The sequence below is a fragment of the Pelodiscus sinensis genome, chromosome 28 (assembly GCF_052426305.1).
Source record: "Pelodiscus sinensis isolate ZL-2025 chromosome 28, ASM5242630v1, whole genome shotgun sequence".
Classification (NCBI taxonomy): Eukaryota; Metazoa; Chordata; order Testudines; family Trionychidae; genus Pelodiscus; species Pelodiscus sinensis.
Genome location: NC_143079.1, coordinates 9,871,499 through 9,887,915, shown reverse-complemented (window position 1 = coordinate 9,887,915; position 16,417 = coordinate 9,871,499). Strand labels below are relative to the sequence as shown.

Genomic DNA, 16,417 nt, shown 5'->3' with positions numbered 1-16,417 from the left:
CTGGTTGAGAATTTTCATGTTCTATTTTTGTTTTCTGGAGAAGGAAACTCAGCTAATTCAATGGGATGATTATTGAACTATTGCATATGAGTGACAAGACCAGGTCTAGGAATATTTTTATAGGGTGCATCTAGACTGGCAAGATTTTGTGCAAAAACTTGCCAGCTGTCTACACTGGCCGCTTGAATTTGCGCAAGAGCACTGACTTTGTAATGTACAAAATCAGTGCTGCTTGAGCAAATACTTTCACGCTCCTGCTCGGGAAAAAGCCCTCTTGCGCAAGAATACTTGCTCAAGAGGGCCAGTGTAGACAGGGAAGAATTGTTTTGCGTAAAAAAGCCCCGATGGCTAAAATGGTGATCGGGACTTTCTTGCGCAAAATCGCGTCTAGACTGGCCATGGATGCTTTTGCGCAAAAGCACTTTTTTGCGCAAAAACATCTTTGCCAATCTAGACGGTCTTTTGCGGAAATACTGTTAACAGAAAATCTTTTCCGTTAAAAGTATTTCCGCAAAATCATGCCAGTCTAGACGCAGCCATAGTGTTTCTTTTCTAATTTAGACACATGAACAAACAGAATTGGAAATTATTAAATTACAGTGTGGCCTATACAATTTTCTGAAGTGACTAGTAATTTGGTGTGCCTTGAAATAGCTTCCTGTCTGTCATAAGTTACTTATCTGATCCCCAGCAATGTAACACATGCATGTCTCACACACCTCAGAGTATTTACCCACCCAATACCTCTATGAGGCAGAAAATCCCTATTATGCCTGTTCCATAGATGGGGGAACTGATGCACAGTGAAACTAGGTGGCCAGTCCAAGATCACACAGGAAGTCTGAGAGGAAAGGGTCTAACACCTTATCTACACTATATGGTAGATTGATGCTGCTATGATCAATCCACCAGCCGTTGATTTATTGAGTCTGCTTATATGTGATAAATTGATCTCCGAACATGCTCCCATCAACGTTGGTACTGCACCAAGAAGAGAAGAGTAGCTGGTGTTGACGGGAGAGCAGTCCTTGCTGACCTTACCACACTCAAGACACCATGATGTATTGACTTCAGCTGACTTTGTGTAGCTGAAGTAGATTTATGGCCCTCATTAATGTAGACAGTGCCTTAGAATCATAGATGATCAGGGTATGGAAGAAACCTCAGGAAGTCACCTAGTCCAACTCACTGCCCAAAGCAGGATCAATCCCAACTAATTCTCCACCTCACCTGAGTGGAGAATCACTTGAAAGTGGGTCTCCCAAGCTAGCACCCTCTTTGCAGAATCAAGTGTAGGTAATATACTAAAAGAGGAAAGAAAACAGCATGGATTACAATAGAGTCCAATCCAAAGCCCACTGTCGCCAAGGAAAACCCTCTCATTCAGCTCAACGAGCACCAAAACAGGCCCTAAAACATGCATCAGCGATAGCTGGTGAAAGTGAAGATTTAGGGTTTTGAGTTTTTTAATTTTTGTGGGCAAAAATGTACTTCTTGCCTTTTCTGCAGTACTCCTTCCCTTCAGAATGGGAACTACCACGAGTAGGGGTAACATTTTACTGCTGAGACAGAGGTAAATGTCTAGGTATAAATGGTCCCTGCTGTAGGAAGAGTAAGTCCAACTTGAATTCTAGCCATTGAAAGAAATTTTAAATACACCTTTTCTCATTAGACCAGCAGCACTAGCAGCCTACACTTTTCATCACAGCACTTTCTATGTTAGTTATTTCATGCTCTTGGCAGCTCTTTGAGGCAGGCGAGCAAAGCTACTGGCCCTGATTTTGCAGCTGCCTTTTGGCAATAAAACAGTGAGAGAGGACACACTGCAGTGTGACTTTTGTAGGAAAAAATGCCCAGTTTTGGGTCAAAAGACTTCCATCCCTACGAGAGACTTTTTGTTTCTTTTCCCCTCCCTTTATTGTCCACAAAAAGCAAGATTAGACACTGCTGTTTGTTTTCTCCACAGAACTGGCTTCCACAATGTCTGCCCTGATTGCTCTGCTCAGTGTTTTGATTGCTGCTGCCCTGCAAGCCTGCATCCTTCCCCTTTCAAAGCTCAGGGAAGGAACTTAACATTTCTTACGGGTACTGTGGCTACTGTCCTATTGCAACCCGGATCGCCGCCAGCTCTTTAAATTGCTCCCTGCTGGCTTTTTGCTGGCTACACAGCCCTTAATTCGAACTACTTCATTTGAACTAGGCATTAGTCCTCGTAGAATGAGGTTTACCTAGTTCGAATGAAGCGCTTCGCTAGTTCGATTTAAATTCGAACTAGCGGTTTGTATGTGTAGCCCCTATTAAAGTTAATTTGAACTAACGGGTGTTAGTTTGAATTAACTTTGTAGTGTAGACATACCCCTACAGTGTCGACATAGCCCATCTGTGGCATGAGGGAGCAAGTGTGAATACCATGCGTGGTGATTTTTGTTTTCAGCTTTTGGGTGTCAACATGTTTGTTGACAAAATTTAATAATGTGGACCGGTACCCTGGCATGCTGTAATGAATTTGGGGACCAATTGAGTGGAGAATCAGGCTCACTATTGAGCATTCAAGAGAAAACTGAACAAGCATGCAGCCTGGAGAGACGTATTGAATGCTGCCCCAGAATCTCATTTGGCGTCAGGTAGACTCCGCTTTGTTCTGCTTGTTTTCTGTGCAGTTGTTATTCAGCAATGAGGCTGTCAGCCATTAACCTCTCCGATGTTAATTTCACTCTGAAAGGATTTGCATTCCTAACTTTCACCCACTGAATCTTTTATGTTAATCCCTCAGATACAGGTTTATGTAAATGTTGCTTGTAATGGAATGTTTGTTTCAAGTGGGCAGCTGTTAAGACTGCAATGTTTAGACCATTTACTGGGAAGATCTACAGAGGTGAAGACTTTAGAATTAATACCTGCTAATTAATAAAGCCCATTTGCTCAAAACCTTACTGAACACTTAGTGTCTCTAACATAATAAGCTTTTTGGTTGACGGAGTAAAAGCTTTCTTCAAGGAACAGATAGCATTTCAATCATTTACTCACTGCAACATATCAGAGACAGTATATGGCCTGATCCAGAAATATTTTAAATGAATTTAGATCATACCTCTTGATTCCCAAAATTTATTAAAAGCTTTGTCAGTTATAAATATCCGTGACATCAGAGTATATTTCATTTTAAGGCATACTTATTTCCCTTTATGTATCAAGCTATCGCTTTAAACCTAAATACATATGATTAGACAGTACAACTTTTAGAAAAGAAAGTTCTTCAATTATTGCTAACGATATGTACTGGGAAATTGTCTTCTGGTAAATACCTTGGCATTCTTCATTCCATATCTCTGCCTCACTTGTTCTACTGGCCTGTGCTGTCCTGGACTGTGATAATGAATGAGTCCACTTAGCCAAAGACTGAATGGGATATTATGATTGATCATAAAAGAAAGAGGCACTCTCTGTGTCTATTGTACTCTTTCCCAAGCAACTCTTTGTCTTCATTATAATGTACTATGCTCCGAAGCCAAATTTAGAAACTTTTGTCGCCTAACTTGCAGCTATTACTGGTGGCAAAGTGGTACCACAAATAGAACATAGGCCGGGTATGATATAAGAATGTTGTTCCTCCCTTTGTCATTAATGTATTGGCTTTGTGACTCAGTTTACTCTCCTGCGCAGTGAGAATAACATACTTGTCTTCCTTTGTAAAGGGATCTGAAAATCTCAGGTTGAAAAGCCTGGTAGAAATGCTACACACTATTTTGTTTACTACAGTATTTATAGTAACTGGTCTTTGCTTTTGGAATGCTTAGATTGCCGTTTATTATTTGTTTTGCAGTAGCAATCTATAGGCTGTAACCAGCTGACTCAGCACCCTGTCACTCAAATCTCTAGCAATATAGGTTAATTGGGGCCTAATTAGAGGATCAATTAACAAGTGGAGCTACAGCTGAAGTGCTAATTAGAAGGGGAGGCAACCCCCAGGAGGTGGAAACCGATGAATGAAGAGGAAAGAAGCCCTGGAAAGGGGAAAGAGGAAGGCCAGAAGGAAGACTGGATTGGCGGGTAGAGGGTAGTATTGCTCTCTCCTTGAAAAGCAAGTGGGGGAGCTGGTTGGGGCTTGTATATATCTAAACAGCACTAAGCCCCAGTCAGCTAGAACAGCAGAATAAAGAATGGTAGTAGTGAACAATGTTCCCTCTAATTTTTCCATCTGTGTGGAATACATTTTGTTATGTGCACCAGGGCATGCATGGATGTGCACCTCCAATATAAACACATGCTGCAGGCTGTGAGTGCTTGGCTAATCAGCTGGGCATCATTTAAATCTCTCCTGGCTGGCCACCCAAGTGCTCAGTTCACAGGTAACACTGCTGATGAAGTAGACGTAGAGTGAGTATAAGAACATAAGGACATAAGAATGGCCATACTGGGTCAGACCAAAGGTCCATCTAGCCCAGGATCCTGTCTGCCAACAATGGCCAATACCAGATGCCCCAGAGGGAGGGATCACAACATGTAATCCCCATGTGATCCCTCACCTGTCACGCACCTCCAGAGAAACAGAGGCTAGGGACACCATTCCTATCCATCCTGGCTAATAGCCATTGATGGACCTAACCTCCATGAATCTATCCAGCTCTTTTTTGAACCCGTTTAAAGTTCTAGCCTTCACCACATCCTCTGTCAAGGAGTTCCACAGGTTGACTGTGCACTGAGTGAAGAAAATCTCATTGCAGGAGGAATAACAGCTCATTTGAGTTAGGGCTTTAATTCGGAATCCCGTTTCACTGCCGCATGTAGATGCGGGCAGTTACTTCAGGCTAGTCAATTTCTAAAATGGCAACCGGCCGGGAACATGCTAATAAAGCATGGGATATTTAAATCCTGTGCTTCATTTGCAATTTCGGCTGCCCTCATTAGCCTCCCTAGATCGAACTAGGGGGCTAGTGTAGACATACCCTACCTGAAAAAACTTACTCTCAAAGGGTATGTCTACACTACCACCCTAGTTCGAACTAGGGTGGTTAATGTAGGCAACCGGCGTTGCAAATGAAGCCCGGGATTTGAATTTCCCGGGCTTCATTTGCATGATGCCGGGCGGCGCCATTTTTAAATGTCCGCTAGTTCGGACTCCGTGCCCGCGGCTACACGCGGCACGAACTAGGTAGTTCGGATTAGGCTTCCTATTCCGAACTATCTGTACTCCTCGGACTACCTAGTTCGTGCCTCATGTAGCCGCGGGCACGGAGTCCGAACTAGCGGACATGTAAAAATGGTGGCGCCCGGCAACATGCAAATGAAGCCCAGGGAAATTCAAATCCCGGGCTTCATTTGCAACTCCGGTTGCCTATATTAACCACCCTAGTTCGAACTAGGCCAGGCATGGCAAGAGAATGCCAGGAGTAAGGGAGAAATCTATCCATTTGCTACAGATTGTTTGAGAAATAACTTGGTGCTTTTTTATGCTGTAGTTATTTGAACCAATGAAGCTGCAGTGGTTCAATCCACTGATTTGTAGCTTAGCTCATGCAAATCACTTTTTACATGGGTACAGCGCATCTGTCGGATTGTACCAATGTAGCTACATCATTGCAAAAATCCCCAGTCTAGACTAGCTCTCAGCGGGATCCTAGGAGTGTGCAAAGCTGTTTCTTTAACTAGCACTGTTCCTGTCTGCTGAAGAGGAATCCTGATGAGAGAGAACCCCTTGAATTGCTCAGTTTGGAAAAGTGCTTGGAATCGGTGGACAAGGAAAACAAGTGTAAATGCAAGTGAGAGCTATTGTGATTCTGATTCTTTTTCACTCCTGTTCGGAGAAGAGGGAATAAATGAGGATGTATGCAGGGGGGACCCAGCTACTACCTGTTAATGTGAACTCCAGAGGAACTTGTCGTGATGAGGCCATAGAATCACAGAGTCACAGATCTAGAACAGGAAGGGACCTCCTGAGGTCATCGAGTCCAGTCCCCTGCCCTCATGGTAGGACCAAACACTGTCTAGATCATTTATTATTATTTAACTACCCAGAGAGTTAGGAAGTTTTTTCTAATGTCCAACCTAAATGTCTTTTGCTGCAGGTTAAGCCCACTGTTTCTTCTCTTATCCTGAGAGGCTAAGGAGAACAATGTTTCTCCCCCCTCCTTGTAACAGCCTTTTAGATACTTGAGAACAGCTATCATGTTCCCTTTCAGTCTTCTCTTTTCCAAACTAAACAAGCCCAGTTCTTTCAGACTTCCTTCATAGCTCATGTTTTCTAGACTTGGACCTAAGGCACCACTGTGTCTCTGTCTCTCACAATATTTTTCAAGTGCCTTGCAGCAGATCCCTGTAGGTGCTGTTATCACTCAGAACAACATCCTGTGGAGCCCTACAACAACCATCTAGATTGCTCACAAAGCCACTCACAAATCATGCAATCAGATCCACCCTCCCCCCCACCAGCTCCATAGTCTTGCACCCCAGAGCAGTACCATGGTACCCTGCTCAGAAGCCTGACCAGTGTAAATGTATTACCTGCTCTGCCACTTCTTCAATGTGCAGAGGACGTGCACCAGCCTTTGTAAACTGATTTCTCAAGCACTTCAAGCAAAATACACTGTTTTAGATAAAGTACACAACAAACGAATTCACCGGAGAAAAATTTTAAGTGGTTATGAGTGGGAGGCATAAAAGATCAGAGATCATTACCACAGAAAATAGAAGATAAGCACACAATCTAAACCTTAAACTTCGTTTCATTAGGCAACAGTTAGATCAAGCCATTTTCTCACTCCCGCTGGATGCTACAGCTCTCAACGCGCAGGCCTGGACCAGTCTCCTCAGAGGAAGTTTTCATCTTGACAGCATTCTTGTTGCTTCCTGTCTAGAGAAGAAGGCTCCAGGCTTGCTGCCTCTCCTCCCGCTCTCACATCTTTAGTCCATGTGCCCAGAAGACAGTTGCCCAGGCATACTCTGATGGGCTTTGCTGAGTGACTGAGCAATGCCACTGAGGCTTTTGCGCAAAAAGGAGCTGTGTAGACGGCTCCTTTTTGCACAAAAACCCCCTCTTGCGCAAGAGCCGTTCTTCCTGAAAAAATGAGGAAGAGCAGCTCTTGCACAAAAGCCCCTTGCACAAAAAAGAAGCCTCAGAAACCCTCGTCACATCCCTACCATATGTATTTTGTTATGGGCAGCAATATGAAAGTGACGGGTCGCACATCAGCGCCATGCCATAGATTAGCTCCATACTGGGGCACATAAGAAAACATATTCCTCTTGGGGGTGGAAAAAATTGGAGGGAACACTGGTAACCAAGTCCTATTTTGAAGTACAGCGTGTCACATTCAGTCTACCACAACAGACATTATAATTAGCATTAATACCTCACTGTTTTATTTCATACCCGTCTGGATGAGGAACACCATGCAATGAAAACTCATGATGAACCAGCTCTGTCCTCTTCATTTAAAGTGTGGAAGGGAATATACAGAGGCATTTTTTACAAGTTAGGATTGCAGATAGCATATCTCCAGCGCTAATGAGTTTAGCTTTTCTCTCACTGCTGGAATAAACTGTAACTTGTATTTCCTGTAGATTCTCCCCTACTTCCATGGCACAAACTTTTCTTTTTTTTTCCAGTTTGATCAGCTTGTCTCCTGCAGATGATTAAATTACTTGCAAAGGCAGATAGGAAAATATTTGTATCTAATGTTTTGCTAATAATTATATTCATTTTTTGGATTAACATTAAAAAATATGGGGTATTTTTTAACGGGTGTTTTTGTTTGTTATGCTACTGTGTGATAAGATGTTTAGCAAGGAATTCGGATACAAGGGAGATATGGAACCCAGGCTAGGCCTTCGTAACTTGACATTTGTGGATGACACTAAACTATGGGGAGACATAGGGTATGTCTACACTAGCCCACTAGCTCAATCTAGGGAGGCTAATGAGGGCGACCGAAATTGCAAATGAAGTGTGGGATTTAAATATCCCGTGCTTCATTAGCATGTTCCTGGCTGGTTGCCATTTTAGAAATTGACTAGCCCGAAGTAACTGCCCGTGTCTACACGCGGCAGTGAAACGGGATTCCGAATTAAAGCCCTAAATCGAATTAGCTGGTAAACCTCATTGCAGGAGGAATATTTAAATCCCGCGCTTCATTTGCAATTTCAGTCGCCTTCATTAGTCTCCCTAGATTGAACTAGGGGGCTAGTATAGACATACCCAGATACACTGGAGGGCAGGGACAGGGTCCAGAGTGATGAAGACAGATTAGAGGATTGGGCCAAAAGAAATCTGATGAGGTTCAACAAGGACAGGAGAATCCCAAGCATTGTTACAGGCAGGGGACCGACTGGATAAGTAGAAGTTCAGCAGGAAAGAACCTAGGGATTACAGTGGATGAGAAGCTGGATATGAGTCAACAGTGAGCCCTTGTAGCCAAGAAGGCTAATGGCCTATTAGGGTGCATTAGGAGGAGCATTGCCAGCAGATTTAGGGAAGTGATTATTCCCCTTTATTCTGCAATGGTGAGGCCATATCTGGAGTCCTGCATCCAGTTCTGGGCCTTCCTTACAGAAAGGATGTGGATGCACTGGAAAGAGTCCAGCGGAGGGTGCCCAAAATGATTAGGGGGCTGGAGCACATGACTCATGAGGAGAGACTGAGAGATTTGGGTCTGTTTAGTCTGCAGAAGAGAAGAGGGAGGGGGGATTTGAGAGCAGCCTTCAACTTCCTGAAGGGAGGTTCCAAAGAGGATGGAGAGAGGCTGTTCTCAGTGGTAGCAGATGACAGAACAAGGAGCAAGGGTCTCAAGTTACAGTGGGGGAGATCTAGGTTGGAAAAACTATTTCCCTAGGAGGGTGGTGAAGCCCTTGGATGGGTTCCCTAGGGAGATGGTGGAATCTGCATCCCTAGAGGTTTTTAAGTCCCGGCTTGACAAAGCCCTGGCTGGGTTGATTTAGTCGGGGTTGGTCCTACTCTGGGCAGGGGGCTGGACTTGATGAATCCTGAGGTCTCTGCCAGCCCTAGGATTCTAGGATTCTACACGTATTGGGCCAGCCCCGCAGCTAGGATGTGCTGGTGTAGCTCCACTGGCACCAGTGAAGAGACTCTGGTTTGCATCAGCTGAGGCTGTGTCCTTGTGTTTGCCCTGGTGGGATTCTGAGGCAATGCTGGAAAACGGAGGAGATGCACACGGGCCCACTCTGTCAGCGACAGCGCGCTAAGAATACAAGTATAGGCTTGGGGTTGGGAGGAGCAGCTGTCTGCCTCACGTACTGTTCTGTCCCAGTCCATAGGCAGCAGGGTGGCCAACAGACTTTGCCAGGCACTGGGCAAGGTGTGTGTGTGGGCGGGCTGTTTCTAGGCCCCGGATAGGGCAGGGTCTGGGGCACAGGGATGGGGGCCAGCCTCCTCTAGCCAGCTCTTCAGTGCTGCTCAGCACATGCCCTGCCCCAGGCTCTGGTGGTGATTCCAAGGGCTCTGCCCGCTGCCATTTCTGCTGTCGCTTTGTCCTTTCCAGCCTCCCTCAACTGGCCTCCTCCTGCTTGAACAGCCACTACTATTGTAAAGGGCTCACTCAGAGCTGGCACAGCTGGGGCTCCTCGGGCTGGAAATCGCAGCTCCCGCTTGGGTGGAGACAGACCCTGGGCTGGGAGAGGCCACGGAAACCCGGGGGCCGTGGCTAGTAGTTCACAGCTGTGGCAAGAACAACAAAGCAGCACTCAGCCTGAAGGCTGGGCATGCTGTTGGCCCCGTATCCCAGCGCTTACTCGGGTGGGGCCTTCCCAGTTTTCAACACCCAGAATGGGGGCTCCGTTTCCCAAAGGTCTCCGTTCCCATTGCGGTGCTTAAAGAAGAGTGAGAGTGTCTAAAAAAGGGCTCAGAACTCATCAGCTCCCGTCAGGCCAACTAACAGAAGGGGGCAATTGCTCTGTGGCCTCCAGATTCAAAAGGGCCAGGCACTCCCAGCCGCTGCTCTCACTACTACAGCAGTGGTGGTAGCCAGAGCCCGGGCCCTTTAAATTGCCACAGGCATGCTCCAGAGCTCTGGGCTGCTCTGAGCAGGGAAGGGACAGTATGGCACCGTCTGGGTAGTGCTGAGACCTGGGGGGAGGGGTGGCATGGTGCAGTCTGGGTGGCACTGAGGGCTGGGGGAGGGGTGGCATGGTGCAGTCTGGGTGGCGCTGAGGGCTGGGGGAGGGGTGGCATGGTGCAGTCTGGGTGGTGCTGGGGGGAGGGGCGGCATGGTGCAGTCTGGGTGGCACTGAGGGCTGGGGGAGGGGCGGCATGGTGCAGTCTGGGTGGCACTGAGGGCTGGGGGAGGGGCGGCATGGTGCAGTCTGGGTGGCACTGAGGGCTGGGGGAGGGGCGGCATGGTGCAGTCTGGGTGGCGCTGAGGGCTGGGGGAGGGGTGGCATGGTGCAGTCTGGGTGGCGCTGAGGGCTGGGGGAGGGGCGGCATGGTGCAGTCTGGGTGGCGCTGAGGGCTGGGGGAGGGGCGGCATGGTGCAGTCTGGGTGGCACTGAGGGCTGGGGGAGGGGCAGCATGGTGCAGTCTGGGTGGCACTGAGGGCTGGGGGAGGGGCGGCATGGTGCAGTCTGGGTGGCGCTGAGGGCTGGGGGAGGGGCGGCATGGTGCAGTCTGGGTGGCACTGAGGGCTGGGGGAGGGGTGGCATGGTGCAGTCTGGGTGGCACTGAGGGCTGGGGGGAGGGATGGCATGGTGCAGTCTGGGTGGCACTGAGGGCTGGGGGAGGGGTGGCATGGTGCAGTCTGGGTGGCACTGAGGGCTGGGGGAGGGGTGGCATGGTGCAGTCTGGGTGGCACTGAGGGCTGGGGGAGGGGTGGCATGGTGCAGTCTGGGTGGCGCTGAGGGCTGAGTGCTCCAGCCCCTCTCCTTCTGCCCAAGGTCCCGTTCCTTCTAGGAACATGGAGCTGCTCCTAACCCCACCTTGCCCTGCGCCCGATAAGTCTGATGGTCTCCCTGGCTCTCCTTGTGACACTTATGACCAGTTTTTCAAGAGCACTCAGGACTCAATGTCCTGGGCAGTTTGGAACATCTGACCCCATATTTAGGTGCCTACATGAGCTGGCTAGCTCCAAAAATCTGGTCCTTTGTGTGAAATTTGCCTCCCTGCAATGGGTCAGCACAGATCTCTTCACCAGCTGAGCCCTCTGAACCTTTGTGCATTTCATCCACAGATAGTATCATAGGAATGCAAAGGCCTGGTCCACACTAATGCAGGCAGGTCAGGTTAAGGTACGTCATCCAGCTATGCAAAATGTGTAGCTGGATTCGACTTCCCTTAAGCCGAGTCGTCACAGCATCTATACTGCGGGAGATCCCATTGGCTTCCCTTACATCTCACAGAGTGACGAGTGCTGGATGCCAGCAGGAGCTGCCCGTGGCATTTGATATGGGGGTCTACACTAAACCCAGTAAATCCAACACTAGAAAATTGACCTCCGGAGGATCAATCTTCTCCATAGTGTAGACTTGTCCAAGCTGCCCACTAAGTGTGAGGCCTGTAAGGCCTGCAGAATCAGACCTTTTATGACAGGGACTCAGAGAAACTCTGAAAAGTGAGTGTGTGTGTGTGTGTGTGTGTGTGTGTGTGTGTGTGTGTGTGTGTGTGTGTGTGTGTGTGTGTGTGTGTGTGTGTGTGTGTGTGTGTGTGTGTGTGTGTAGTTAACATTTATATCTTGGTACTGCTAAGAGGCCCACCCATCCAAGAATCCATTGTGCTATGTGCTATACAAACACCTCATTAAGCATATCATTCATGTTTCTCTCTTTTTCTCTGCTCTCTCTCATGCAGGTCCCTCACCCCATGAAGACCTTGCCCTATTACAGCTATGACCAACCTGTGATTGGATACTGCCAGGCCCACAAGCCTCTCCATGTAAATAAGGCGTATGACACCATCTCCCGGGGGGAACAGGCTGAGACAACCAACCTGGAACTCAGTCGAGACCACAGCTTCATAGCTACAATTGCGCGCTCAGCTGCTCCAGCCATTTACATTGAGAGAATACCAAACTAATCATGGAGACCACTTCTTCGGGGATGGGTGGGGGTTGGGAATTCTTTTGAGGGACTTTCATCTCAGAAGAGAACAGTACAAGAAAAAAAGTCTACCATTCCAGTTGCAAATGTTCCAACACAAACAAAAGGAAAAGGGATAAAGAAAAGTGTGGAAATTCTATCTTGCAGTACAGTGCTGAGAACTTGAAGATTTTCTTTGCTTTAAAACTTTCAAACAAACTCCTTGATGTAAATATTAACGAGAGATTGTCAAGTTCTTATTAAAAATAGATTTCACTCTAGCTACATAAAGGGATGAATTAAGAGTTCTGTTTATATATTTGATTTTTCTACATTGCACGGTTCTTGAGGAGAACCACAGGTAAAAACGAGGTGTGAGGTTGCAAGGTGGATCACGTATAGCTTCTTTATTAGTGTTTATTACTCTTAAAAAAGCTTTGTTTAAATTGATTTTTCTTTTCTTTTTCAAACGAACAACAAAGCAATGGCTATTTTATTTTATTTTATTTTGGGGGGGAGGGGTCATTGGGTCAAAGCTAATATTTTGAACTCCAAACATGGGCATTACAGCTTGTGTTGAACCAAAAGGACGGTGGCAATTGATGCAGCAGAACAAAGAAACAAACAAACAAAAACCTTGGGTGCATGTACTTTTAAGACACATGCTATGCACTACGGAGGGTGCTTTGGATTTTTTACTATCTTCATTGTGCTTCATTGTTGATACTATACTTAACAGTTGGCCTCTAAAATGGGGAAACATGATGGACTATTAGTTCACACATTTACAGTCCAGAGATGGCATAGGCAAAAAATAAAGGATGTATGGGTACCTAAATGGATACAATGTGCCCAAAATGGATTGAAAGGAAATTCATAAAACAGGAGCATTTCAATGAAACTCAATGGCTGACACAATTTCTAAAACACAGGAGAATGTGTAGCAATGGTTTTGTTTTGTTTTTTTAATTAATTATTATGATGAGTTAGCTTTTGTGTAGTTTTTATCAATAAAAGGACAAAAAAGTGCTGGAAAAAAATAAACATATTATTTTGTGGTTGGAAAACCACAGCCAAGCAAACGTTTGAATGGTTTCTCTAGATGTGCTACATGGTCACTCAACTGATTTTAAGAGAAGAATCACCAAAGCCTTCTCTCTCCTCTTGGAAAAGAGTGATATGAGATGTGAAAAACCTGATGCTAAACAAACTCAGATTATTTAGTTTATCTAAGACAAAGTTAAAGGGTGATTTTTATCAGAGTCCAGAAGCAGCTACATGGGAAGAAAGTTTCTGATAGTACAAGCTTCTTTAATTTAGCAGACAAAATCCAATAGCTGCAAGGAGAAGCTAAACAAATTCAAAATAGAAAGAAGATGCACATTTTTAACAGTGAGGATGATTGGCTTGGGGGCAATTTACTTAGGGCTGTGGCTGAGTCTCTATCACTAGAAGTCTCTATGTCAAGTGTTGGTGTCTGTCTAAAAAGATATGTCCTAGTCCAAACTTACATTATGGGTTTGATGCTGGAGAAGAGATTCTGTCATTCAGGCTTTTCAGTCAATGCATTTTTCTGGAATGGCATGAGGAGTCTGCTAGCCTTCTTAATGATTTTATTTATGCTTCCAGTGTGCTAGGAGGCTTCCAGACATTCAGGAAAGGATGACTCCCTGCTCTGAAGAGCTTGCAATCTTGGGACAGACAGACAGAGGTTAGTGGAAAATGAACATTGAACAGGGAAATGTATGAGGCAGCTCAGTTCATTGTAGGCAGCAAGCCACAAGAGGGTGTCTCAGAAGGACATAAAGGATTACAGAATAAGAGATTTGAAGAAGAAGTTGCAGAATGAGTAAGGTACAGCCCGGTGAAAGGTCTATTATCCACGCTGATGGCCCAGAGGCTACAATAATCAGAGTGAAATTCAGTGCTGTGTAGAGGAACAGCACTAGAGTGTTGCAGCATTTAAGACTTCAAAATCAGATTTAAAGCTGTGATCCAAAGCCCACTGACATCACTGGGGACGGGTGACAGGGGATGGATCACTGGATGATTCCCTGTTCTGTTCATTCCCTTTGGGGCACCTGGCATTGGCCACTGTTAGCAGACAGGATAGATGGATCTTTGATCTGGTCTGTTCTTATGTACTCCTAGGCTACGTCTGCATTGGCCCCTATTACGGAATAGGGATGCAAATGTAGAACTTTGGAAGAGGCAAATGCGCGGGGGATTTAAATATCCCCCGCGGCATTTGCATTTTCATGGCTGCCGCTTTTTTCCGGCTTGGAGATAAGCCTGAGAAAAGCATCCAGACTGGCGCGTAGGAATAAGAGATCCTCCAGAATAGGGCTTTATTCCGGAGGATTGTGCCAGTCTGGATGCTTTTCTCCAGCTTATCTCCAAGCCTGAAAAAAGTGGCGGCCATGAAAATGCAAATGCCGCGGGGGATATTTAAATCCCCCGCGCATTTGCCTCTTCCAAAGTTCTACATTTGCATCCCTATTCCGTAATAGGCGGCCAGTGTAGACACAGCCCTATTGACTTCAGTGGACTTCAGACCTGGCCTTAAGAGGGATTTCAGTAGCAAATTGGCTGCCTGTTGGCAAAAAAAGCACAGGAGTATATTTCAGTGAGCTGCAAAGCAAACCTGCCATAGACTTGGATGGAAATAAAATCAGACCCATTACTGTCTGGGTCAAAAGAAATGGATCAAAAGAAATCCACCATTAACGATGAGTTTGTGGTAGTCACTGTTCTTATTACTGTGATATTTGGAACTCCCTGGCAACAGTCCAAAAAGATCTCTTCCTCCTGCTTTAAAAGTGCAGGCTTTTCAGTCCACTCAAGGAAAACCTCGCATGGCCTATGACCATAGTTGTATAATTCTGCCTCCCTCCAGTTCAAAGCAGTGGTGTATTTGTCAACCTACTCCTAGCAATATAAGACACAGAATAACGTGTTTTCTTTTATTCAATAGCAATTAATTCAGTATTGCCAACTCCCAGCATATATGATGTTTTTTTCAAGTCCCAGCTCCAGGAATTGTGTGTATACAAGAGAATCTCTACTTACTTTTTTTTTTTTAAATGAAAGCTTTTACCCTTCATGGTTGCAAAGAAAAGCTTGAACATGTGACTCAGGTGAACATTACAAGTTAAAAAAGGGAAAGTAAATAAATATAACCTCAAAATACTGTTGGCATGGATTTTCGTTTTGTTTTGTTTGTTAAATATTGTCATTTTAAACCAATCAAATCATTTGGAGGTGAGGGGAGACTCATAGTTTTTGAATCCCTGGGTTAGCAACAATGTTCTGTGTAACTTGTTCTATCCATGTGTGGAATAAATTGTGTTACGTGCACTGAGACATGCAGATGTGCACTACCAGTGGAAACACATTCTGCAGCTGTGGGTGCTGTGCTAATCAGCTGGGCTGCATTGGATCTCTCCTGGGTGGCCACCCAAGCACTCAGCTTACAGGGGACACTAGCAATACTACAACATCATGGGCCATATTTCTCACAATAGTCACATAGGAAGCTGCTCCTAACTGATATGAGTTCCTGCTGGCACTAAGGATTCTGGGCTGAGCAGCTATCACCTGTCTATGCAGCCTGCAGTCACCATGCAATCAGATACTGACTGAATGTTTTGTTCCCTATATAACATTTTATTTTCCCTCTTCTACTTGTGCGCTGGAGTCCTGCTGATTTGCTTTGAACTTTCTTTCTTCCTGGGCATATCCTGAAAATTAATTGGTTAATGTTTGTAGAGTGTGTTATGGAGAAATAGTGTCATTTAAATGCTGAGTGTAACAGAGTTGAATCCTTAGACAATCAGTGTTGCCAACTTTTCTGCTCTAATGATTAATTTCATGATTTTTTACATTTTCCTTACAGCGTCATCTCCTGCAGTCCTGTGAATATAGTACAATCACACCTTTTATCCTTAAATAATGTAAGTTTCTACCATTCATGGTTGCAGAGAAGAGCTTGAAAATGTGATCTAAGTATATTCTCAAGACTCAAAGACACAATCAAAAGAACCCTCCTTTTAAAATTAAATCTTGTGACTTTTTTCAGTCAGTCTCATGATTTTTTATTTTTCCTTAGACATCTGGCAGGTGAGTTTGGGGCACTTGGGCTTGGCAATACAGCAAACCCTCCCTGAGCAAAATCCTGTTCTTAATCAAAACTGTAACACTGCCTTCGGTGACTCAAGAGAATGAGTACTAACCTCAGGACAGGCTGTTAAAAACCAGAGCACAAATCCCAAACGGGTTGGGTTCCATATTTAGATTTTACTAACAAATTATTAAGTGTAAACTACCCCAGGTTCAATAAGAGTCATAACACAGAGTCACAGATAGATCAGAGTATCCAAGGGAACTATCTTAACACCTA

General features: G+C 45.4%; 1 protein-coding gene across 3 annotated transcripts in view; it reads left to right on the top strand.

Annotated features, from left to right (window-relative positions):
- The window catches only part of LRRTM4 (leucine rich repeat transmembrane neuronal 4), a 488,761-nt gene extending 474,584 nt beyond the window's left edge, over positions 1-14,177 (top strand). The window contains exon 2 of one of the 3 annotated variants that reach the window (XR_012897958.2): positions 11,792-11,927. Coding sequence is in view for 1 of the 3 variants with exons in the window: in XM_006114176.5 (XP_006114238.1) it covers positions 11,792-12,016 (225 nt within the window). In the remaining 2 variants the exon portion in view is untranslated. Of the gene's footprint in view, positions 1-11,791 lie in introns of all 3 variants that reach the window. The other 2 variants (XR_012897959.2, XM_006114176.5) reach the window with 2 other exon arrangements.
- Positions 14,178-16,417: the final 2,240 nt, after the last annotated feature.